This window comes from Acromyrmex echinatior, chromosome 3, assembly GCF_024713525.1.
Source record: "Acromyrmex echinatior isolate Ae372 chromosome 3, ASM2471352v2, whole genome shotgun sequence".
In the NCBI taxonomy this organism is placed as follows: domain Eukaryota; kingdom Metazoa; phylum Arthropoda; class Insecta; order Hymenoptera; family Formicidae; genus Acromyrmex; species Acromyrmex echinatior.
In genome coordinates, this window is record NC_141854.1 from 12,621,494 (window position 1) to 12,649,378 (window position 27,885).

Consider the following 27,885-nt stretch of genomic DNA (forward strand, 5'->3'; position numbering starts at 1 on the left):
AATAGATCGAAAGTCTCAAAGAGACACATTGATTTATGTATTATTTAATCCATATCATTAAAAAAAAATACATTATTTCATTTGTCAAATAACAAACTCACAATCTAAAGAAGACATCGGACCGAATCAATACTGGAGCGTTCGAGATCTTCGCACGACCTCGTCGCAGTCAAAACAACACCCTGCACGTGGTAGTGAGAACCACGCTCCTCCACCATCCTCTAGACTTCGGTTCATCTCACTCTCTCTCTTTCTGACTCTCTCTTCTTGCTCTTCCCTACCCCTCTCATCGATGTGCTTACTGGTTACTTCGCACGGTTTGAGCTGGCTCGATTGTCAGTCGGTTCCCGACTCTGATGGTGCAAGGAGCAAGGTATAGCTTTGCATGATCTCTCATATCATATGAAGGCTGAAGTGCTCATTTACTTTAATTGAATCATTCTGATTACGATCAAATTCTCCTACCAAGCTAAAGACTTCTCATTTAAAAGAAAAAAATTTCTAATATAATGAGCGCTGTTTAAAATTCTTAATCACTTACGTAAGAATCGTGAATTAGAAGAGGTGCATTGAAATGTATCATCGAAACGGGTAAAGACCGGAGCAGAGGAAGAGGGGGAGGAAGAAAAATCGGGCGAGAAGAAAAGGAGGTGTCAGTCGCTGTTACTTCGTCGATCGTGCCCGGCACGTGCGCGTACTCGGCCCCTCGTGCCTTTGGCAGAAGAAGGGTGCATTGGCGGAAGGAGCGAGGAAGGAGAGAAGAAGAAAAGGAAGTGGTCGAAGCGAAAAGTGACGGCAGTGCGCTCCGAACCGTCAAGCGGTACGCCGAGGAAGAGAGCGAAATTGGTGCACGCGCATTCAAATGCGTGCTGAACCACGTGACTCTCTCTTGGAGTACCTTCAACCCCCTACTTAAATATCATCGGATTATCATCGGATTATGTGCGGCATTTAATGAAAGAAATATAGACCTCCGCGAATTTCATGTCGCATCAACCACATGAATGGATCGATAGAAAAACACAGTGCTGTTGTGATTCTTTGATAAGACTAAGATGATCCGCGTAAGGATAGATTCGCGCTGTTGTATGCGTATGGATTGATACGAACTGCGATGATTGCGTGTGAATAAAGATACGAAGATTTATCACGTGAACAGTACTTGTACTATTAGCATACGAGGGTGTTGTATCAAGATGAAGGCAGCGTTGCAGGTGAGTTTTTATTTTGCACGAGCATCTTATGATTCTATGTTTATATTTATAATTTCACTTGATTAATTTTAAATTAGGAGTATTATGAGCATAATCTTATGAAATAAAAATATGGAATTATAAATCACTTATAAATTAATAGTTTGCTATTATATAATTACATAAGACAATAATAAAATGTAATTATATAATTTATATATATATGTTTTATTATGTTAGTATTTCTAAAATTATTTTTATTTCATAATTCTCACATAATTGCCGGATTTTATTGATTTTAAACTATATAACTCTATAAACTAAGACTGTTTAGCCAGTAATTAATTACATACTTAAATGTAATACTAAGCAAATAAAATGATCGGAGCTACTCGGCAATTATTTGTGTAAAAACAATAAAACTAAATATGAATAAAAACAATAAATAAAACTATATCGCTATAATATACAAGAAACAGGCAGAAAACAATGAATAATTAAAAAAATAGATCTAAATCTTATATCTGTGATACAAATAAAGAGGAAAGGCTATCGTATGTGTCACATCAATAATAATAAGGGCGAATATCCTGTGTATTAATTTCTTCTTACCGTACCGTACACACACACAAACACACGCGCGCGCGCGCACGCACGCGTATATACACGGATGCGTCGTAAGACGAGTAGCGGCCGAGGCATCCCAATCCTCTTTTAACGCTCTTTGATCATCTGGAAGTTCTGCTTTCACGGGTACCCGCCGCGCGTTTCTCATCCATCGCCCCTCTATACTGAAGGTTTCCGTCTCTCTTCTCCCTGACAACCATCGTATGCGACTAGGCATCTCGCATATACAGTGGCCTTTAACTTTTAAGTACGATTTAACGAAAGCCTTTGAACACCCGCCTGTCGCAAAACTCCGGTACCGGTTGCGAATTCTCTGGGGGTTATTTGACCTCTGCGGCCACCGCCCTCGAAATCTTTCTTTACCACGATTTCGCAAGCATTTGCTCTCTCACGCACGACGATTCTCTACACGACCATTCGCTTTGATATTTTTTATGTTCTTTGCGCGTTAAAACATACGGCACCTCTTTCGTGCGTTGCGGAAATTCGAGAGAAATATTCAGATCCATAGTGACATTAATAACGCTTTTATAATGAATTATGTAGATTTATCATCAATTATGTTACAATACAAAAATGTCAAGTGAAATAATTAAAATGAAATCAAAAGCCATTATTCATGCACAAAAAAAAGATCGCGTAATGCGATCGTATAATTGTAATAAAATTGCGTTAAATCTGCATATTTATCTTCATTATAAGATAAGTAAAACTAACAAAAATTAAAGATAGCATATAACGTTTTATCGCGATCGACCGATCATTTTAGACGAAAGATTACAAAAGGAAATACAAAATATACATACATAATTAATTTAAAATAATTTAGATCAATTAATACATTTGAATTAGTAAATTAAAATTAATATTTAAAATATTGATTTTAATAAACAATTAAATTTGATTTAATCATAGTTGCTACATAATAATTATGGACTCGACGTAAATATCAGTACAAGTATCGTTAATTACGATATCGATTGAATTTCATTAGGCTGTTTCGAGCGCGAGCTCTACGTCATCGGGCGACTTCCTGGACGGTCGACTGCGATGCGCTTGATCTGGCGCATAGAATTCGCGCGACGACGCACGTGATAAATCACTACGGCAACTAACCGCGCACGCGATAAACCGCGAGCTCCCGCGAATCGCGTGCGATTCTCTTCCACAAATTTATCGTCGTCTGTTGCCGACAGCCGCGTGGCACATATTATAAGGGAATATGACAGTGGAAAATTAAAAAGTGAAATAAATTTATTCGCGCGCGATATGTCTCCGATGTGTGTTTTAATAATTATATTACGATAATTCCTAAAATGATAATTCCTAAAATTGCTAAAAAAAATTTCGCGAGAGATATGTCCACTCGATATCTACCAGCTGCATCCTTGTACAAACTTCAAAATTGAAAGCGGTTTAAATGAAGCTATATTTTTTCCAAAACGATTACAATGATCCAAAAGCAAGTTACATTTCAAAGAGAGAACGCAAAATATTTTTTCGCATGGACTATAAATGTAATTGGCAAAAACATATAACAATCGTTATAGTAAATAAAACATAGGTAATTTACTTTTTTCTCAATTTCTGCAATTATAACTTTTCATGCATTTTTCTCATTCAAGATTGTTCAACTAATTTTAGCAGAAACGATATTTCTACTTTTTGATTAAAAGAATCGACTAAATAACATATAATTTTTAACATGCAATTTCTGTGTTTCAAGCATTCAGTCATACAATATTTTTTATCTTCTGAAATGTAGAGTATCTATGAAGGTTATTATAGGTTAGACAATGAAGTAATATATCTTCTTAATGCAAATTTTATCGAGAATAATATTTTAAGTGAAGTTTCCGAACTTCTAAAACTAAATATTTTGGGGGAACTTAATATTATTTTTAAGAATTACACATACATTACGAAATTTTTAACTTAAATTTTTGTTATTTTAGTAACTTTAGTTAAGAAGATAATTAGAAGAATATATAGAATTACTCTTGAAACTTGATTTTTCAAGTACTAAATAATTCAGTAAGTAGTTAAACAGATTTTGGTTTTAAATTTAGTATACAAGGAAAATTATTGGAAGTAAGTTTTCTCTTAGATCCCTATGTATATAATTTTCCATTATGTGTCACAATACGATAGTTGAATCATGTGACGAATACAATGCGATGTGCGGTTTTAAATGCTTCAGTGATTTCAGTTAATAGCAACGCAAACATATATAAATACTATAAAATAAAATTGTGTGACCGCGCATAGAATATGATTTTATGACAATGTTATTTAAATGTCAACACTAATCTATGTGTTAGTTTAAATCCACAAAAATTTTAAATAACTGTTGACTTTTACCATTAACAAAATACGTGCTAAACGTCCATTTATTATTCAAAATGTTGTAATGAAAGATAATATCGAATTTATCTCATTATACGCAGTGTTATGTTTATATATATATATATATTTTTTATTTAAAAACTATTTGAGAGAGAGAGAGAGAGAGAGAGAGAGAGAAATTGTGTGTTTATGTGTATACATGTGTTCTAATAGTAATATATTCCCAAAATTAATAAATTATTAATTTCTTTTTTCTTGTCAAAACTATGTAATTCATATCGTTTCAAGCGATTATCATAGGAGCAATTGACGCATAATATAATTATTTACTTAAGATGGATATATAACAATAACGGATATACTGCGATTCAATAAGGGATTTTAAACTGCGATGACGGGTCTCTTGTTGTTCTCGAGCAGTAGTAAGCAAATATGTCAGTCGTAAAAAGCAGAGTGGATAATTGCAGTGGTGATCATCTATGCTACCTGCTGTCAAGGTTAACGTTAGCATGATATTCGCATGCGTGTCCTTTTGGCATCGCGAACGGCCGCGCTCGTTAATGAGCGTATATTGATCTCTCGAGCGCCGCATGACCGGACATCAAAGAGTAGATGAGCAACAAGTATCCCGTCGGGAGAGAGAACCGAAAGCCCGAGATTACAATTTAAGCCTGTTTACGTCGGGATTCCGTCTCTGTGATCTCGCGCGCCACGCATAGTCCGCGTCGATTCGGAATCCCGTCTCCTCCGGCGTTTCTCCACCGCGCCTCTTCCCGTTTTAGCCCTTTGCTCTGCCCGAGCTGCCTTTGCGCGCCAGCAACTCGAGATTATTTTCCCAATGTACTCTCGCGGCTCGATATTGCCTCCAAAATATAAACGTCCGTACCGCTTCGCGAAAGCGCGCATTTTGGAAACAGATAAATAATAATAAAACATAAAAACGTGTATTTTTACTGTAAATCTTGCGTAATCTTCACTTACGGAGTATTTATATTATACAAGATAAAAATGTGAAGTTTTTAAAAGCTTCTTCGAACACAAATATAAATTCATTTTGTTTATATAAAAATAAATAAAATTAATATTTCTTTCAGTAGAAAAACATGGACAATTAAAACTATCATTACAAATTAAACTTTTTGAGAAATTAAGCTTTGAGGATACAAATAACTATACAAATAAAACCTCTCTCTTATTTTTTTAGTTATTTTTATAATAAAGTTTCGGTTTAGTCAATCCTATAATAAAAGTTTTATTTAAGAACATTGAATGCTTAATGTTATTAAAATCTCACGACAAAAATTATAAATATCTTGGATATTATGCATGTACCATTATGTTCGCTTAAGCGAGAAACTTAGCTTACGTAATTAAAATATAGTCCCTGGGTTAAGCCGTTGTACATATTTAAAGTATAACGCAAGCAAGAAAATATTCATAGGGCATATTCATGGTAATGCACATTTCAACGGCATGAATACAAAGGTGGAGAAGACGATGGAAGGAAAAAGACGGCGATGAGGCTGATATCCTGCTTTTAAGTTCCTTTCACAAACGAAGGAAGAAGTAGCCATTTCAGATTTCGTATAATGAGAGAAGTATCAATAATCATAATAATAAGCTATAGAACATAGGAAGAGACTGTATACCGTCATAGTCGTTGTACCGTCATTTACTTAAACGTTTTTCACGTGGAAAACGTGTCGACGATAAAATCTTATTGTCGAAGAAACGACGGAGCGGCGAAATTGCTGCGATTTACCGGAAAACTTTTACAACGTTTTCCGGTTTGCCGAGACTTTCGGGAAGAGAGTGATAGGGACAGGAGCGCATTTCTTAGAGGCGAAAACGCTGGTAAGCTAGCACAAACAATACCCCGTTAGAGAGTAATGTCAGTCCAGATTCGTTCTACTACGTGCCTTTCTGTACAGAAACGACGGAGACCCGACTGGACGGGGATAGTGGAACATTGTGCCAGCAAGCAGCAATTAGTAGTAGACGGACGTTGTTACCTCTACTCGAGAGGGATTCAGTTTGTAGCATTTAAGAGAATCTGAACATGCGCAACAATCTACACGACCAAATCACCGCCAGCCGTGACGAGATTGATAACTACTTTCTATACGCTGTACACGAGACGTTGATTAATTACATCAAAGAATGATCATACATACTCCTCAATTTTTATCTTGATATGAATTTTCCTTTCCCGTAATGCGTGTGACAAGAGTAATTTAAGAAATATAATAGAATTACGAATGTGACAAAAAATTTATAAATTATGAATATTTCTAGAGTATACCGAGCATCTATTGATATTAAGATATGCAAATCGAAATTTAAAAAACAATGGAATTAACGTAAAAATTAATGTAATAATTAATATAATAATTAACGTAAAAATTAACGTAGAAATTAATACTAATAATTGGTAAAAAATAAAAACAACTCCATGATTGAATTAGCACGTCGGATGTTCTATTTTACCCGAATGTGTGATACACTGACTACAAGCAGCAACGTGGGAATAACAATTACATAGCAAACATGACTTCGTTAAACTAGGATGGGCAGTGGTTTATATGAGCAGACCAAGATATAATGCTCTCAACGAACAACACGGCTGTTACAAGCGACATGGGAAATACCGGGATATCTTGGTACTAACGTAGCTGGCTGCCTTAACATCGTAAAGGAGATTCTACGTATAAATCATTATTAATGATATTTTACTCGCTGGAAAGATACGTTTCATACGAAATGAGGTCTGGGATGGACTGGTGAATCGCTGTCATAACACTGCGTGGCAATTAGCGGCAGCAATTACTGAGAGTAGACGGAGAGTTGTGTACTCAAGAAGGCGATTATACGCGCATCTACTTAAGAACATCTACATTACAGGAGATGAATAACGATGGCGATGTGGACACGGATGAGGATAATTGCGACTTGGATTACAGAGCAGCGGGCAATTTAATCTTGAAGACCACGAAGGCAAAAGTATATTTACAACAGTCTATCCATTCTGTGTTCTTCTTCCCTTGCGCGAATGAAAGGTACATTAAATAATAGCTAGAACCATTACGACAATTTTCAGATGAACGAGCTGAGAATCCTCCAGATTTGTCGTTTATTAGCAGATTATCTTCTGTATCGCAATGATTCAACTATAGCAGAGAGAGATACGAATATATATCACTGACTTTTATCTGCGATGAAATATTATATTACAGTTGGAGTTTAAGTTTCTAATGTAAACCGTTTTAAAGAATTGAATTATAAATATTATAACTGTGGCAAAATACTACCTCTGGTATAAATGAAATTTATTATTAATTTATTACAAAAAAATAATTTATACGTAATAAGCTAAAAATTCTACAATTTTAGCTCTGAACAAGAAATACAAATCTATAACATCTATCAGGATCTCAAATTCCATGTCGACATTTCTTTTTGTAAGAAAACGAGATCGGAAAAAGATGAAGATGAAGTTCGTGCTTCTTGACGGAATAATTCAGCGTTAACGACTGGATGTCGTCCTTTCACAGAAGAGGCTGTCTAGTTCGCGTTGCTCAAGATACGAAGTAACGATGATGACGACGAACTTGAGTTCGTTTGGACTTGGACGCTGACACGAGACCGACGAAGACGATCAAGACGATGACGACGACGGCGACGACGACGACGATAACGACGGCGACGAGGATGGCGACGATGCTTCTGCCGTGAGGCGGTGAGCAATTAGCGACACAGCGCGGCGAGATCAGAGGCCGAGGGCGGGGTGGGGAGCGGCGGCCTAATTACACACGGTACCGACCGACTTCAAAGGAGCCGACAGTTCCTCTCCTTTCCGAGCCATCCCCTCCGAATGGCCAGCCCGAGAACAACGCTCCTCTTCCTCGTATACCCCAGAGCCCAGGCAGCCGACGCAGACCTGACTGTGCCTTCGATACTCTTCCTCTCTTTCTCTCTCGTTTCTCTTTTCTCTTCCCACTTCGTCTCTTCTCATCTCTAGTTCTACGAGAATACCCTTTGCTGTCTTTGATCGCGGGGTCATCCGCGGTGGCAGAACTCGTTTCACGTTCGCGAGTATTAGCGTTACATTATCAGATCATACATGCTGAACGTGACGACGTATTCGTACGTACTCGTACTTGTCACACCTGATAATGAATTTTATTATCTCAGGAGAGATGCATTTATTTGCTATAAATTGCATAATTAACCTCTCCAGTAGGACCAAGATATTTTCTAACTGTATCTAGAGTTAGGTATCTTTGTGCCTATCATCTAAATCTAAATTTTAACCTGTAATAATTGTTATAACGAGATATATATATAAATCTGCTGTCACAATACATAAGATTTTGCGTGCTTCTTTTTATTATATATTTCGTAGAATATTTTAATATTTTAATCCAGCATGCGCATAAGAGTAATATCATCGAGAATAAAATTATGTCGTCACTTTTTGAAAATATAGATAGTAAACAATTCTTTTCTTCGGTGTGTGCGCGTCTTTTTACCAAAAAAATAGTAGCATGAAAAAAAACAAATATCAAAGCGTAATTTCCTTCGGTACGCTTGACGGGTCGACTGGTCGCATCCAAAAGGAGATCCAAATTTAATATCCCCAAAAAACATGCGGCAAGGCTTTCCGTGTCCGTGAGGGAAAGCAAGACGACGGTCGGCATCGCGGCCCAATGATCAAAGGGGCGACGACGAATCACCATGGCCCTGAGTTGGCGTGCGTCCCGCAGGGGCCCGCGAGCGTGGACACACGAGTGGGCACGCGTCGCGCCGAGAAATCGACGGGGACCGGTAAACCCGGCGCAGATATCCAGGCCGACGTGCGGCGGCTCTCGGACGCCGCCGATCTTCCACGAGGTCGTAACGCCCGACGGGCTTAGCCTTAGTGGCTGCCTCCTCTACCCGCGTTGTGGCCGCAAGTCATCAGTCAAGTCTTTGAGGCCGGCTTCAAGCTGCCTCCCTCTTTCTCTCTCTTCCTCCTATCTTCTCTCTCTCTCTCTCTCTCTCTCTCTCTCTCTCACTCATTCTCCGTCTTCCTCGAGCTCGCAGAAAAAGGCCTTTTGCCGATCTGGCTTGGCGGTAAGATCAAACGTTTCACGGTCCACCGTACGGTGAACCGACTGCGCGCGCGGGTGCGCCGCTTCAGGCCGATATACATAGATATATACGGTTGTGGAACGAGAAAGGGCGACGAGGGGACGAGAGAAGGCGATGGGGAAGAAGGAAGGAAAGAACGGGTTGTGAGAAGGAACGAGAGACTCGCACGAAGAGAAAGGGCGCACTTGAACCGGAGAGAGAAGAGGGTCTGGGTTCGGCGAAGGAAAGGGAAAAGGCCCCGGGAAGGCTCCTAAACAAATACGCGTGCCCCCGCTAACCGATCGCAAATTTGTTGAGGTCCGACCTCGAGATTCGGCCTCGCGGCTGTCGCGGCGCGACTGGCTGTCCCAGTGATTGATCGGGGATACGATCGATTGTTTCGTGATTTTTCGAAAGATATTCCATTGTATTAAAGCGGATAGACTGATTGTGCCTCGTGGTGTTTTTTGGACTTGTTGTTGGATTAATTTCCGGATTAATTTGTCGGTGTACATAGGCCGATTGGGATTGACGCAAAATACGCAGTGAGAATTTAGTCTGAAAATATCGTACGATCAATACAGTTCGTTAATTTATTTATTTCGATTGTACGTGTCAATGTATTGAGATAAACAGAGACAAATCCCACTTTTTTAAGCAATTTGTAGAAATTTATTGTATCATCTATGTAATAAAAAAGCAAAAAGTGTCTAATACGTTCAACCGTTGACATATATTCCGAGATGTTAAATTCCAGCTTCTGATTATGTTAAATAACAATGATTTATGTTAAATTCATTATGTAACTAATGTACATATTCAACAAGAATTTAATATGTAAAACAGCAATCCCTTTTACTTCAATAATTTTATGCCATTTTACGATATTTCAGATTAGTAATGAGAATTTGCTATTTTCTCTAAATTGAATTTTTTATATATTTCTCTTAATGTCTTCTTAACCTTAATTACTAGTATGAAAACTATATTATAACTATGAATACTAAGTCCTGTTGTTTGAAGTACAGAATGTAAGTGAACTTTCGTCTTACAATGATTGACAGAGAAAAATTCAAAGCGTTTTTACTTACAATTTAAAATAATACCAATATCATACAGATTGTACAATTATCTAAAAACTAAACATTTTTGCGCGCTTTGGATCCAAATAACCCAATTGTAATTAGGGGTTAAGTATACCTTTGTTTAGATAATATATAATAATGATTAGCTTATGTCCATTTTTACCAATGTAGCTTAACTTTAATCTCCGCATAATTTACTTTTAATTCTGAGAAAAAGGAAAGATAAAAAGTAAATTTAACCAAGATAAAAGTTAAATCTACGTCGATAGAAATGGGTTTAGCTGTCAAAAAGCCCATTCATAATAATCTTATTAATAAAATAAATAAAAAAACATATAAGTGTAAAAGTTGAAAGAAATAAAAATCGAAAAGATAAAATTCATAAAAATACAGCATGTAAACAAATTGAATAACAATGTAATATGGACGATGAACTTCACGATATAAGCTTATGAGCAAAATTCATGTCTTAGTGGATCTAATTAGCAATCAAAATGAGCGGTCGCGAATACGCAAAGGCAATTTCCCATTTACGGACCGAGAAAACGCGGTGGATCACAACGTCGCGTCGCCGCCATAAAGCCCGCTCCTCGATCGTTACGAATCCTCTCGATATCTCGACTATGTTTCGATAGCCTCGGGTGGGAAGAGGATCGGCCGACAGACGAATCTCGTTACGGGGCAGCTACGAATCGTATTATCGATTTGTACGGCGTTGCGGATTGGCGGCGGTCGGATGGAACCTTTGATGTGCGCCGAAGTTCGCGGAGAAGGCTTCCGGAAAGAGCGTATACCTGTAATACGCACAAGTCCGGATCGAGCACACGTGAAGAATCTCCCGCCGAGGAAGCAGTCGCGAGATGAATACGAAGAAGAGAAGAAGAAGGAAAAGAAGAAGAAGTGGATCCATCCTCCGAAGCGCACGGCGGCACGGAGTGTGCCCTGCGAGAAGGAAAGGAAGAGAGAAAGAGAGAGGTAAGGATCTTCTCGAAATAAGCTCCCGTAAAATCATTGCCTACCTACGCGCCCGCTACCGCGCTGTTATGTCCGATCTCGCCTAACTCGTTTGATATCAAACAGAGTCCGATTTCATGGAGCGAGCCGACTATCGAGTTTTGGATCGTAGTCTTATCTCATCCTTTCTAAGACAAATTTTGGACAATAATCCTGTCAAGACAGGCGTCAAAATAATCAGATTTGATTTTTTTAATATGCACTATTTTTAGAAAAATACAATCCTCGACTAATTAACGTATTTGACTAATTAATGTAAATGAAGAAAGATAATTTAATTTATAGATAAGAATAATATATAATATATGCAAACTTTTGTTGTATGGCTTATGCTCGTTTAATCACCAATTTAGATTAATTTTTAATCTCAATTCAACTTACTCTCCATCTTTTTCTAGTTCTAAGAATTAAAAAAAGATGAAGAGTAAGTTAAACCGAAATATTGTAAAGTTAAATCTATATTGATGGACATTAATCTGCTGAATACTGCGAATCTCTTCAATTCTCTAGAACTTGTTTTAAAGAGAGAATATAATTTATTCAAACGCGACATCAATATGACGACAGGTAACACTTAGAACCGCTGCGCGCGGTCTCTTTCCTCGTTGGCAAAGAAGCCGCCCTAATATCAGGGGGAGGGGGAGGGCAGATGGTTTCTCTCGCGCGTGCAAAAACACCATTTTCAGCGCGCGCGGCCGAGCCCTCGAAACGAGCGGCCATAATCGATGTTCCGTCTCTCGCGCCTTCGCGTTTCTCGCTTCCTCCCTGATCCTTCAGGCGAATCAAGGTCAAAGTTCGTCGCCGCGGCGTGGCACGGCGTGATGCGGCTCTATGGACGGCTCTGAAAAACGGTCGAGATTTTTCCGGAAGAGCGACTTTTTGCAGCATGCCGCCGAGTGTCGGTGGGAGGAAAAACACATCTCCCGATTCCGCCGCGACGCGCGAGTTACGATGGAAGTCCGCGCAAGAGAGAGTTAGCAAGAACGCAGTGTAGGCGGCACATCAAAGGCGCACCTCGGGCGTGAACGAGCGAGCGGGCACGCGGCTTAAGTAGAGAGCGGAAGACACCGCCACCAATCCTACCGCCATCCAATATATTTACTCCGATGGACCACCGCTACCATCACCATCGCGCCGCCACCGCCACCGCCACCACCACCACCTCCAGCATCACCACCTCTAGCACCACCACCACCATCACCACCACCTCCAGCATCACCACCTCTAGCACCACCACTACCACCACCACCATCACCACCACTATCACTATCACCACCACCACCATCATCACCACCACCACTATCACTACCACCACCACCACCACCACCACCACCACCATCACCACCACCACCACCACCACCACCACCACCACCACCACCATCACCACCACCACCACCACCACTACCACTACCACCACCACCACCACCACCACCATCATTGCTACCATCACCATCGTCACACTACCACTATCATCATTACCACCGACGTCACCATCACTGCTATCGCCGTCGCCGCCGTCGCTGCGGTCGCAACCGCTGCTCCGAACCGCGCAACGACCACCGTGTAACCGCTGCACCGTAGTCACGGTTGGCGCGCGGATACTTTGTTCGCGACGCGCCACACCGATCTCTAACCGAGTCTTTCTTCTTTCTCTCCCCTTTTCCTATCAATCTCCGCCAGAAAATACCCACCTTAGATTGTAAATTGTGGTTCCGCAACTGATAATCCCGCCATGGTATTGTTCGGGAGACCCACAATTAAGACATACGGGAATATGCGAAACCTTCACATAAAACAAATCTCTTTTCCTTTTGACCTATAGAACTTGTTATAAATACACATATACAAATTATCAATCCTGCAAATGTGAAATTATTTTAGCAAAAGTTACATTTGTAACTTTTGCTAAAATAACTTACGGAAGATATATCATTAATATTATGTAGTCCATTTAAATGTTAAAATAACATACAGTATAATTCATATAAATGTAAGGAGAACGTGCACTGGAAAACGAGGCCGGGCTACTATGAAACTGAAATATTTTGCTAGGGAAGTCATTAACACAGCAGCGGTTATTTCATACAAAGGCATATATGATTCATTGTACTTTGCAGGCTAAAAAAACGTGTGACATAAAAGAAAATTACAGGATTACAGGATTTTTCACGGCCTTGTTCGTTATTTTCCTTAAGTAATCTGAACCTAAAAGTTTTCTTTGCGACGCCGGATGTTTGTGGTCGTTGTGACCACAATTTTCCACCATTCAATCGTGTTATTCAACGGTTATGTAGTTCCGCTTCGAATACATTTGCAGAAACGTAGTTTTGAATACATGGACCGCGTGAATAATATGGCAGCTAGTTTGCTGAACTTTCTACATCGTCCGTTTTGAGAAAATACAACCCCTGATTGTAATTTCCAGTCGCGTATAACGTATTTGTTGAACGGCATTTGTCATTTCAAAATGTATTAACGTTACATATTATATAATATTATGTTATGATCTTGGACAGAGTATCTTTAGTCCTTAATTTTTACTAGTATATCCTGATACAAATAGTCTTTGGAATCAAGCCTGAAATATTATATATCAATCATAGTATGCATATGCGTTGTTGATCGACAAATATTGATTTATTTTTTTTTATCTTAATAATTTGATGTTGATTTGAGAATTCAGATATAAAATAAACTTTTATTAACTGCACGTATAAAATTGAGATTTCGCCAGAAGCTCATTTTGACTCTAATTTGAAACCTAGCTTCTTGTTAAAGCAAACTTGAGTGTTTACATTGCTCAAAGAGGTAACATTCGTAAAAAATTCCTTTGTCTAAAGTTTGAAACTCTAAACATTGAAATAGTACAGTACTAATTAGTATCGAATCGATAATCCTTTTTGATTTGAATTTAGTTCAAGTGCACTATATTTCCTCGGGTTTTCTTGTCAAGCGGATAATAATTAGCGTCGATCAGGAATCGCGACCTATGTTAGAACTAGTTTATGAACCCGACGCCGGAGAAGTGCATTGATCCCGCGGGTCGCCAGCAAGCAGGCCAACCGATAAATTAGTTGCCAGCAGATATCTCCTTCACTTTTCCTTCGTACAGCGCGAGCGTTCAGAAGGCGCGCACGATGCCGCATGGCGCGGCGCAGCGAAGTCGAGCCAAGCGAGCCAAGCGAGTAAGCGAGCGAGCGAGCGAGCGAAGGCGAGGCAGGGCAAGGCAGTCATATTTCAGCCCTTGTTAGGACGAGGGCCCCTGCCGAGACGAGCCAGGGAGAAAATCTCTTTGACTCGCCGCTCCGTGCCTTAATCCACTGGCGTATACCCTATCTTGCCACCTGCTCTCTCTTCCTTCCTCGTCTCTTCATTCCCTTTACCCTTTTACGTACACCTATCTCCCACTTTCTCTCTGTCTTCCTCTCTTTCTTCCTCGACTCTGTTACCTCCTTTTTCTTCCTTTCTTTCTTTTAGGCCTACCAACGTAAATTACGGCAGATATTTACGCCATTTTTTTCAGGTCTTTTCCTCTATCTCCTTTTTACTGTTCTGATCTAAATAGAAGTGATATATGTCTACCATCGCTGATTATTGAGGAATGTTATTAATTACTGGATTTAATCTCAGTAATTATATGCAAACATTTGCTCGCTTCTAAATATTGATATATCCAAACTTAGGATATAGATGAAGTATAGATACGTGTATATTTATCTTGAGATATTTTGATATCAAGCCACAGAGTATGTTAGTTTCAAAATCAATCTGTGATTAGCATATATGGATAAGATAATATTGCCCCGTAGATTAAAGTGTATAGAATATTAGACCTCAATTATTATTATTGATATAAACCTGTTTTAAAGATGTTTTTATAAAATATAAAAAAAAATAGATTCGTTTTTCTTTCATATATTTCCTTTGCATTTTTTCGAAGATCGTATAACACTAATAACAATAAATTTCAAGTAGTAAATATCATCACATTGAAGTAATCGTAAGGATATAGGAAACATCACGCATTTTGGCTTTTATTGGAAAATTATCCGATCGGCATGGAAGCGCATAGTTAATAATAAGTCAAAAATTAAACCAAAAAATAACAAAATCCATTTCCATGGACAACTTAATTGCTAGAACTTAAACGTATATCTTATCTCATCTTTGTCCAGCTTTTTCGCACCGTTAAGAAAACGAAACGGTACAAGAAAAAGAAAAAGATCATAGAAGATCTTAAATACACCGTCATCTATGCAAAAGATATCTTATAGCCAATATTCGCAATAGCTTTCTATAAAAAAAAGAAAGTTTTCTAAATCATTCTAGCGATTACAGTAACATTGCAATATTCCAACAATTTTACAATAGTTGCAACATGTTATTGCTGTAAACTTCTGTGTTGTATGGATTACGAACGATAAATAATGAAACGAACACAGAAATGGCCAGAGAAAAATGCGAGAAATAGAGGATAATTTCCCTTCTAAAAGATGCGTTTGTATATATTCTAATATTTATCCAAATACAAAGAAGTGAAAGATGATTTCCTTTGAGAATTCAGTATCATACCTTTTATTGAAGTATTCGAAGTATAATTTATCTATGACCCCGATAGAAGAGGAGGAAGAGGAAATGTAATATATATAAACATAACACACTATTCTTTTATCTTCACAAAATGATAATCATGTTTTATTGTATTGGTATACGATAAGCTACTTGAATAATAACGGAAATAGATCACATGGCTTTTTGTTCTCTAGAGAGACATACATTCATGCAGAGTGAAGAGATATCGCACAAACGTTTTTAATTTAATGTTGAATTTGCATGCTACATTATCCTTTATTACAGACAACCAGTTGATGAAATCGATGGTAATGAAAAATAATGAATATTCATTCTGTAACTGCGGCCTTTCATTATACACAACGTGTCATTAAATCAAATTTAGAATTGTCCCCTTTGACGAATTCGATGTAATATAATTCGTATCAAATACACATAAAATAGACAAATGGCATTTCATATACACGTATGAATAATAATGTCTATTTTTTCGATATTTTAATAAGAATTTAGCATATCCAAAGTATTTCAAAATATCATGGAAATTGCATGAAATACTGTTGAAAGTAATTTCGTGTAAAAATTCGTTCAGGAGGCGGGGGTGAAAGCTGCTGTGCCGTTTCGGACAGTATTCGAGAGAGTGTAATCTAGTACTTCCTCGTAGAAGTTCTCTTTTCTCCCTCCGCGGAACCGCGCTCGTTAAGTCGCGAGAGCGCGTCGAAAGCTGACGCTTACTTTCGCCAACTCCTCCCGAGGAAAGAGCCGCAGTAACAACCCCGCTGCGCCGCGCTACGCGGTTATGGTAATGCGTGGTTTGCGGTGCGTGTTAGCCGCCCGGACGGTCCTCGTAATGGTAACGAGATGGTCTCTCACCATCATCATCAACATCCAGACGACGACGAAACGCGATGCGAACGCGATCAACGACTCTCGAGCCGACCAGCAAGACGCGCGGCCCTCTTTCAAAGATGCCGACCGCGATCAGCTCTCTGGCTATTTTTAACCTGTTTTCGTCTCCCTTATACATCCCTCTCTGTTTCTCTCTACTTCTTTCTCTCTACGTCGTATTCTCTTCCAGCTTATATTACGTGTTACTACTAATCAGAAGGAAGGCATTTAATATTGTGCAAATCTGGGATCTCAATTAGGGTTTTACGGTTGATGAAATGAAATTGATATTCATTATATTTCATGAGTTGTAAAAAAAGTGCGTCTATATAGAATGGTATCTATCTGTGCATATAAATTATGTACACAAATTGTATACAGATATATACATTACAATATATCTACATACAATACGTATTATTTTAAAGACTTAGAATAGGATTATGATATAATGAACATAATTTTATGTACTAGTTGATATTTATAAAGAAGTTTAATATATGTATATTATACGTAATCATAGTTATATATAGTTGTATGCGCATGCATGGAATTATAAACTTCTCTAACGTTATAATCTTATTTATTTTCGTTATTAACATATTAAAAAAATATGTTAATAACGATATTTATATTGATAATATTTAAAAAATATGTTTCTAAAGTTACACTCCTTCCTGTATGCTCTCAGGAAATCCCATGTCCCAAAGTATGAATAAATTGCACCCCTCCCCCCTTTTTCTCTCTTTCTCTCTCTCTCTCTTCTTTCTCCATCATTCCATGCGTGTGCATTCGCGCACGCCGCATCGACGGAATGCCACGCATCACCAACCACGAGTCAGTCAACCTCGAGAGAGAATCAGGTGTGGAACAAATGAATTCGCGACGGGGGAGGCGGATCAGTCAGCTCCTTAATCTCGCGGAAGCGAATGCTTCTTTTGTGGAGAACGGACTCATAAAGCAGGGCATTACCGTTCAACGTCATTTCTGCTTCGATGCTAAAGTTTGAGATCATTTACTTACGCAAAAGGATAAAAGAGATCGATGGCCTCTATATATCTTAAATCTATGGAATTCACATTTCAGTTATTTACATTAAATATTATTGAATGTTATGAATAACATTTGTAGAATATATTGTAAGTTAATTTTTAAAAAATTTTTAAATTTTAAATTTGAAGCGAAATAATAATCTATAGTTGTATATAATAAATGTATTAATAATATTATAATATTAAAAATTCATTAATATTTTGCTTATACATAAATAAAATATTAATAAATTTTTTATAATAATCCTCATATTATAGGAATATATTAAAATTAAATATAATGTAATAATCCATATTATTTCCTTTATGATGAACATTTAATAGAAAAACATATGTATATTAAATTATGGAAAAATTTAAAAAATTATGTGCACAAATTCATTCATACATTGTATACATGTATAAATTTTGAGAATAACTTTTGGAATGGAACGGAAACATAAAATGAATAAAATTGCGTCGACATCGAGCTGCGAAATCGAGTATTATTAGTACTGCAAGAACAGAGATCGAATATAATTCCAAAGGGAAATGTTTTCAATTATCCGCTGATAATTAAACCTGTTTTTATTTACGACTTTCATTTTATGAAATTGTAATATATGTATTATAACAGAGGATGATTTAAACAAAAATGCAAAAATAAAATTTTTTAATTAATTTTTCCAATTCAGTTACTTAGAAAATGATTAAAATAAGAAAACTGATACCATTTAAAGAGATAAAAGCGATGAGTATTTTCCAGTGAGTTATGTTTACAACTGTTTCTGCTATTAATTATAATTTACAACAAAATCCAATGCTTAATATAATATACTCCTATTGATAAGGATCGCGTAATTATTTCTTTGAAAAACCATCAATTCAAAATCAAGGATTAAAATAATATGAGTACACCAGTTATCACAAATTCTTCATTCTAAAATTCCGTAACTTTTCTTTGATTTTTAGACACAATTTCATGATTTTCCCTGACTTTCAATAATATTTTAGAATTTTTTCTATTTTCATCCTGATTGGGAAATCATTAAATATTTTGTTGAGAGATCAATTTAACAAAGCAGTGTACGTTATTATTAATGTTGCTGACACTATTTGCTAATTTTCAATTGTTAAGTTGGTAGTACTCCAACAAAAAGTGTAGGTGTGATGTACGTGTAAATGATTTAAATCCAAGAATTTTAATTTTTCAGAAAGTTTTGCAAAATTTTTCAATTTTTCTCTAATTTTCTTGACCATCTTTAATTACAAACAATTTCCCGATTCCCCTGATTTCTAGTTTTCTGACTTCTGGTTATACTTATCTTGTACCTACACTTATATTCATAATGAAAGATTGGAGACACAAGAAAATTCTAAAGATCAAGTAATCTTGAATAAAAATCTTCGATAAAAATCGCGAAGAAAATATCTTCATCGAAGAGAACGAAAGTTTCTGTCTTTCTCTTTATCACGTACATTAACGATAATAAAATATCGATGGATGCGCGAATACCCGGAGCTCGCATGAGTGCGTCTGGCCGTAAAAAGCCGTTCAGATCGCAGCCATTTATCTACGGCGTGATTCATCTCTTTGACTGCGGCGCACGGTATCTTTAAACGTTTTACCTGCTACCGGATTCCCTGCAGCTAGTATACGGTGCGCCGCCAGTCCAAGTAACAGCCGTCACTTTGTCGGCCTTTGTCACGGGGATTATGCGCCGGGTGGCAAATTATGACGGACACCTTCACGCCCAGGACACCCTCTAATGCGCTGGCCACAGAGTCGGCAAAAAGAAAGAGGGAGAAAGAGTAACTGCAGAAGGAGAGGGAGAATTGAGAGTCTTCTTAATATACCTCCCGTATATACATATGTTTCTTGAGAGAAAGTTTAAAATTATGCAAAAATATTTCTGCAGAAATTGAAATTCTAACAGGTGCTATTTAATCATAGCATCACTGTATTGTATTAAAAGAAAAATAATAATTATAAATAATAATTAATAAACGAGTAACAAAGTGAATGAAAATTTTTTACTGTTCAAAAAATCAATCTATTACAATTCGCATGATTGGAACAGTTGATAGAAATTGAGCATGTGCAAATATTTTGAAGAAATATTAAATTTTTAATATTTCACTGCTGTACATTTTGAGGAAAAGACCACAAAAATAGCAAATTTTCTATTTTTGTGATCTTTTCTTCAAAATGTACAGCAGTGAATATGTTTTATTTACACATATATTGCTATCTGTTTATATTATAATATTAGTAAAAAATAAAAACATTTGCGTTATGATATCGATATCAAATTATAGCTTTATAAGGCGGTTTTTCAGATCTCTTTCTTTTCATAGCTCTTAAATACCGAGAAATACCTTCGCTCAGAGCACAACATAAAACTACCCCTCCACATCCAGGCCGACACCCCAACGAATTGATTTACGGCATAATAAAGCGGTTAAGTGCAGAGTAGAAGCACCCCCGTTCCAGTCGTCTACTTTATTTATGACCTTCCCGAAAGTTTCGATTCGATGCGGATTCTCGAAATCGCTGCAAGTCCGTCGCTACGCTTTTCCGATAATTTGTGGTTACGCGAAAGGTACTCGACGGAAAGAGGACATGCCACTTTCGGTCAGCTTTAAGTTTTACAGTAATAGAGGGATTGTTGCTTACCCCAGATATTTAACGTCGGCATGAAACGTTTCCCACTCGTCCTAAAAAAAAAAAAAAATCCGTAGTATATCATATTACGTTGATATTCGGAAGTTGAATTTCTCTTTTTATGGACTATTTTTATGGATAAATGTAAAAACCTAGTCCACAATTCGAAAAAATTTTTTTATCATTCTGATAAAAAGATACTAATTGAACAGATAGATACCAACAGACAATTGTCTTTCTGTAGTATCTTTGACTAATAAAAATAAAAAGACGAATGTGACTTTAGAATTATCCAGTGCCTGGAAAATATAACATCATAAGAATCAAAATTAAATTCTGAATAAATTTATTTATCAGACATCAACTAATCTGAAGAGCTTTGTTGTGTGCGCGATGCAAAATATTGCTGCATATGCCAAAAGAATTTTACTCAATTTTTTCAAAGCTACGAAAATATGTAAGAAGTTCTTTAATTTCTATTGAAAAGTATGATATATGAAACGATTGAAAATGATCATGTTTCGATACACACTGTTAATACTGAAAATCTATATAGTTCACTTTACGTATATCACATATTTTCAGTATTGGCAATATATGCAGTATGTAGAAACACGATATCAAAGGCTCCGGTGCACGATCGGTAAGATCATCCGCGTTTCGCATATGAATCGTGTTTCTTGTAAAAAATTTCCTGTCGGCGATCAATGATCGTGGCTGAATCATGACATCGCGCAGCGCGTTTCTTTAACGATCACGTCGTAAGAAAAAGCAAGAAAAATAAAGTTCTTTTTTTTTGTTCTCATTGCTCTGTACGAAGCGGAATCTAATCCGTCGTTTGCGGATCATTATGCTCGATTATAATTGCGTCGCAACAACGTTTCTCCTTCCTGTCATCCACAATGTTGGCGGCAGACTTTCATCTCAGACCAAGATCGAAACAGAGCTTCTGTTTCCGAGGTGTTTCCGCCGCCGGCTACCGTCCTGGATGCTGGAACTTGATCCTAAGTAGTCGTTTTCGTGAAAGAGGGGCAGGAGGCCGAGGGACGTTGTTGTGGTAAAACGCGCCACCGATGGATATGGTAGCCGGACGCGGGATAGAGAGGGAGAGTGGCGCCGTGTAGCTCGGCGTCCTTCGTTGTAGTCGTTTTTTAAATTATTCCCGTGGTTACTCATTTGTTACGTGTTAGTTCGATCGCGAATATATTCGTAAAAAAATCAAAAAAAAAAAAAAGCGAGGAAGAGTCCACGAAAATCGAGTTTGCGGATTTTTAGAACGTTTCATAATACTGAATATATTGTATTTATAAAATATTTGTAAAATATATAATTTGACTATGACTTATCGAGATTTCACACGAATTCCAGATTACGCTGTATTTAGCGGCATCGATTCTGACAATAATCGCCGAGGACAAACCGACAAATACAGTCTCTGTTTCCTCGATTTCCTTGGATTCACCGGTGGAATATCAAAGCAACACAATCAGGAAGGTGATGAGCTACTTGGGAAAATATGGGCTAGATGATCAAAGAGCCCTGAAGAGAGTATATCTAAGCAACAGGTCGATCACTTGCAACGATGGATCGCAAGCAGGTTTCTACCTACGAAAGTCTCACGGCTCCAGGCGGTGGATCATGTACCTGGAGGGCGGCTGGTATTGCTACGACCAGAAGAGCTGTAGAATCAGGTGGATGCGGATGCGGCATTTGATGACGTCAACCCAGTGGCCCGAGACACGCGACGGTGGGTCTTCGATCGCTTATAATTATACGTCGCGCGGAACGAAAACGATTTTCCGCTCGTGCATCCAAGCACCGAAACTCGCGCTGCGTCATAAATTAATTTCGTGGTGATCCTCCACGCTGGACGCACATTTTTGAATGTTCATATTGCTCCTCGCATTTTAATAATACATGTTATGTGCGATGTGAATCAACACATAAGAATATGCTTTATTATGCACGAATATTTATTGCAACGACAATATAAATCATATTTTTTTATCCAATTCATATATGCATATCGGAGATATTCTGCACCTTTATCGCGATATTAATGTACAAATTTATATACATATACTTCCATTATTGGATGTCCTTTCAATTGCATAATTTATTTCATTAATTAATAATCCGTTTTTAATTCTTTAAATATTTCTTGATAATTCAACCCTAAAATAAATATTTATGAAAAAATATTTAATTAAAATTAATAACAAAATTTTGGCTATTTATTCATTATTGTAGAGATTTAATTTCGCAAAAATTTTGGAAATTTTAACAAACACACAGCTACTGATTCCTTTTTTAACTTGTTCTCTATAACTACAAGGCAATAGGTGATCCTGTATTGTATTGCTTGATATTGTCGAAATAAAAATATTCAATTTTTTCAGTGGGCGGGATGCTTTCACCAAATCCCGATGAGAATCCATTCTTTTGGGGCACGAATCACGTGTAGGTATTGTCCATCGTGTAGTCCATCGATCTCGTGTCGCCACATCACTAATTATTACATCTTTACATAACGATGTTATTCTTATTCCATAGTTTCGTTCCATATTGCACGAGCGATAGCTGGAGCGGCACTAGAGCCTTCAGATCGCCGAATGACATGTTTTCCTTCATGGGGGCAGAGATCGTAGTCCAGGTTATCCGGGACTTGGTTCCCCTTGGCCTCGAAAACGCGAGCGCCTTTCTTTTGGCTGGTAGCAGCGCAGGCGGCACTGGCGTTATGCTGAATTTGAATCGCGTTCACAATCTGATACATCATGAATTGGGTATGTCGCAAACGATCAATTATTGCTCCAATTAAACGATTCCTGACTCATTATTAATAATTATTGTCATTTTCATAATAATATATATCTCTCATTAATATATATCTCTCACAATCAAATTATGTTAGACAAATCGATAATAATTGTTATTATATGAATCATTTACATTTGTTGTCAATATCATAAACATAGAATTATATTTTAATTTATCTCCCCAATAATTTCTCTTATTAACACTGACATTAAGATATTGCATGATTATAAGAATTACTTCTTTATATGTCATTTTGCATTTTAATATCTATAAGTATTTTAAATATACATTTTGTGAATTGGTATTTGTATACATACAAATATATACACACAATATACATAAAAATTTTTATGTTAACATTGAATGATTTATTTATATAACTTTATATATAATATTTTATATAATATTTTAGAATATTTAACTCAAATTAATATTGAATTCTCTTCTATATTTGAGCTTGTCAATTTATTTTATTAAATATTTCGGTTTTCTTCGATCACTGACTATATGTATAATTCAATTATTAAATAATAAGACTTAACTATTCGCGCAGGCTTGAGACATGTTGCTATACGTGGTGTGTCGGATTCCGGATGGTTCCTCGATAGAGCGCCTTACTCTCCAAACGGCTTGTCGCCGATCGATGCGATACAAAAAGGGATGGAATTATGGAACTCTCAGATGCCTCGTAATTGCGTAATTAGATATCCTAACGAGCCATGGAAATGCTTTTTTGGATATCGACTTTATCCAACATTGTCTGGTGAGTTCATCTCATATCATGAAAATTTCAATAGTATCTAAATGGTAATGTTTCGTAAAAAGAGTTTAAAACTCTCTCTCTCTCTCTCTCTCTCTCTCTCTCTCTCTCTCTCTCTCTCTCTTCTTCTATTATTTAACATCCTAGCACCATTGTTTGTCTTCCAATGGATATTTGATGAGGCCCAAATGAAAGCTTACAACGTCGCTGCACCAGTTACAAGGCAGCAATGGGACTACATACATAAAATGGGCGACAGTCTGCGGCAGACATTTGAAAATGTTACTGCGGTCTTTGCCCCGAGTTGCATTAGTCACAGCGTCTTGACGAAAAGAGATTGGAAGATGATCAAAATAGATGAGGTTTCCTTTGCACAAGCGCTGTTTTGTTGGGATCAAATGCCGATCGGAAATTATCATAACAACCAACACAACAAGTAAGTATGAATGGAATTCGTTGTGGCATGATCGCCGGCTGAAAATATATTCAACGATACCGCGTTGTTTGTTTGCGAAAATATTTATCGAAGTGCAGTTTCTTCGGAATCATCTTAGTAAATAAATCAATGAAGATCGAGATCAATGACGATCGAGACCTCGAAGAAATAATGTTTTTCGTTCTGCTACAGTACTCACTCGCAAATCGAGACCAATCAACCGTGCGGGAAGTCACTGAAAAAGCTATTGCGTTCTGGTATCAGAAAGGGAAATGGTACCTCGATCGAAGGTGGAAAAAGCAGAGTTGGATCCTCTACGGAAACACAAAAAGCTCGATTGTCTGCCATTGGCAAAATGCAGGAAAGAAAGCCAGTCTCCGGCTCGATTCAAGATCGGGAAAATAAGAAGAGACGAAAGAGGAAACATAAAAGCAGAAGGAGAGAGAGGAAGGAAAGAGAAAGAAGTAAAGAAGAGAGATTGAAGAAAGAGAAACACCAGCGAAGAAAGAACACTGGTACGGTTTAGTAATGCACAAACATGTTTTGAACCTTGCTCAATAACAATCGACATTCTTTGAATAGTTCCGAGTTATTTTATGCAATTTTATAGATTGATTGAAAACTTACTTGGTACTGCGTATAATTTCACGATAATATTAAATTTAATATTTGTTATTAATTTAAAAAAATAACTTTTTTTAATTTTAAAAAATAACTTTTTTTTAAATTTTTATGCAGTTTGTACAATTTTTCGAAATTCATTATATATATATATATATATATATATATATATATATATATATATATCTTTTTGCAGGTCGTCGTAAAAGCGGTAAACAAGTAAACGGCAATAATCATACGGCTATATTTAACGGCATCAGGCCACAACGATCGGTAATACCATCATTTAAACGGAAGTGCATTGAAAACTGTCATTTTCGTATGATAGAACGCTGTACTTGGCCACAATGTAACCATAGCTGCCCCAAGCTGCATAATCCCTTTACGGGCGAGGAAATGGACTTTATCGAACTGCTCAAGAGCTTTGGTCTAGACATGAAAAGTGTCGCGAATGCCCTCGGAATCGATATACATACGTTGAATAGTATGGATCACAATGAATTGCTGAATCTTCTGACACAACGCGCGAATTAGCAAGACAATCTATCGTAACGATAATACAGAGTTTTTCTGCTTGCTTTATCAATCTTTCTGTTGGCACGTCTAGAGTCAGAGCTCAATATTTACATACAATTTTAAATATCATGTTTCAAGTAACGTGGAACGGTTCGTATCAGCTGTCTCACTGGTACCAATGTTACAGTACTTAAATTAGAGAAGATATATTACTGGTAGAAATTAAAAGTATAATGAAAAAGATCTATCAAAATATTAAAAGTATAGATATCTATACTTCTTTTACAAAATAAATTTTAAATGTTTACGTAGAGTACAAATAATTATACTAATAATGTAAATTTGAATAAATTGTATGTATACATATAAAATGCATAATTATATAATTATATAATGTTATACAACATACATTTATGATACATATATGTATAATAATATTAATATAATAATAGTATAATAACATGCGTTATTGTATTATTATGTATTAATATTAAATAATATATAATTATAATTATAATTATGTAAAGATATGTATATACAAGATGACATACCAAATCAAGCTTAAAAGAAATATATTTTTTTTAATTTGATACAATAACTTTGCATATATCTTTGGTTTGTATATCTCTGTATATTATTGACTGCCAATCGATTAAGTATAAATTATTAACTTTGCTCACATAACATATAAAATAATTTCCTTTTCGACAGCAATAAATTAACGTATGAAATGCTTAAATAGAGACACGTTACGCGTTATTAATCAAATAAAACGCGTTTAACCAAAATGGATGTACATAATTTCATAGAGATGCCTATTGTGGTGCGTTTGCAGGACTCGCTTCGCTGAAAAGACGAGAAAGCCGAGAGAATGGAAATTTCGATTGGCATTTTCGCCGATGGACAGGGGAAAACAAGAGTTCTAGCGTGTAGAAAGTGTATATTTCATTATAATTGTACGAATTATCTTAATTTATTATAATTTATAGGTAAAATAATCGATCATGTAAGTATGTTTTACGAATTAATTCGTATGTTCACGGCACAGAGTTTGTCATTAAAATCAGAAATCGGGCGAAAGGCAGAACCTCCCTAACTTTATATCTGTTCAAATACAATTCTTTTCATTTCGGTCGTCTCTTGATTGTCGTTTGTTAAAAGATCCTTTTTTTACATATATATTTCGTGTTCATCATAGATCAATCACAAATCAGATTATCATATTATTTAGATCGGAATCAGCGCAACTCAGTTATATACACGAAAGACTGTAAGGATCTTCCAATGGCAAATAGGATTGATTCTTTTATGTAACGTCGGAACGGAAATTTATCAACAAACAATTGACCGACCGACAAAGCAGCTTCATAGACTGATTAAATTATCTACCTCAACGAATCAAATCGTATTAATGTCCTTCATGTATTATAATTGTCAACTTAGAACATCAATAAGAACAGTGTTACTGTAAGTTAATACGCGTAAAGTATATATTGTACCTATGTCTTCAATCATGTAATATAACTCTGCCAAGGTAATAATGTTATTTATTTAATGTAGTATTTAATATCCGATGATTATACAGCGACATGTATTTTTTTTCGTAGTACACATATACATATACATAAATGATATTGATGGTACCAATGAAAAGTATTGTAACTACGAAAATTATTTATCTAATAATTTCTTTCCTGAAAATGTTTTATTTATATCTATTACAATAGAAATAAAGTATTAAATTATACAAAACTATAGATTTATTGAAGATTGAAGGATAGAAAACATAATATCTACTTTTATCTTTCTTCAACGATTTATTTTGTAATCGTATTCACAAGCACTAAAAAAACTTCAAAATTAATCGTTAATTAATTATTCAATTAAAGTGCTGATAAAATTGTAATTAAATGCTTAAATTAATGTCTAAAAATGTAATTACTTTTCATTGATGTGATCAATATACTAATGTTAAAAATTATTCGAGATTTTATTTATTTTTATTTTTATTTTTTTTTAAATTGTGACCCCGTCTATGCGAATGCGATCAGAATAATCGAGATTTCATCAATCGAGGTTCAAAGCTTTTACTTGCATCCACATATACTGTAACATGAAATATTATCTTTTAAAAAGCATGACATTGTAAATAAATTGTATATCTGTTCTATTGAGTTCTTGATGAATTATTTATTTGTATTCCCG

The 27,885-nt window shown here is 36.4% G+C and overlaps 2 protein-coding genes across 9 annotated transcripts in view; one reads left to right on the top strand and one right to left on the bottom strand.

The window, feature by feature from the left end:
• KaiR1D (Kainate-type ionotropic glutamate receptor subunit 1D) overlaps nt 1-27,885 on the bottom strand; it is a 429,757-nt gene that overhangs the window by 381,097 nt on the left and 20,775 nt on the right. For 4 of the 5 annotated variants that reach the window (XM_087404685.1, XM_087404684.1, XM_087404683.1 and 1 more), the window contains exon 3: nt 20,543-20,583. The exons of the other annotated variant lie outside the window; for it this stretch is intronic. The gene's annotated coding sequence lies outside the window, so the exon portion shown is untranslated. The remainder of the gene's footprint in view (nt 1-20,542; nt 20,584-27,885) is intronic. 5 annotated transcript variants of the gene reach the window in all.
• Notum (palmitoleoyl-protein carboxylesterase notum) lies at nt 180-27,854 on the top strand. 4 transcript variants are annotated; one of them, XM_087404690.1, is made up of 10 exons: nt 184-1,214; nt 10,996-11,335; nt 21,899-22,277; nt 22,930-22,990; nt 23,084-23,313; nt 23,901-24,110; nt 24,255-24,543; nt 24,736-25,058; nt 25,361-25,648; nt 26,516-27,854. In XM_087404690.1, the coding sequence occupies exons 3-10, from the start codon at nt 22,028-22,030 to the stop codon at nt 26,611-26,613; spliced, it is 1,749 nt and encodes a 582-aa protein (XP_087260816.1). In that variant the 5' UTR covers nt 184-1,214; nt 10,996-11,335; nt 21,899-22,027; the 3' UTR covers nt 26,614-27,854. The 4 variants fall into 4 exon arrangements, with proteins under 4 accessions (XP_087260813.1, XP_087260814.1, XP_087260816.1 ...); XM_087404689.1 differs by lacking the exon at nt 184-1,214 and adding an exon at nt 6,593-9,820 and having other exon boundaries at nt 10,834-11,335; XM_087404687.1 differs by lacking the exon at nt 10,996-11,335 and having other exon boundaries at nt 180-1,214.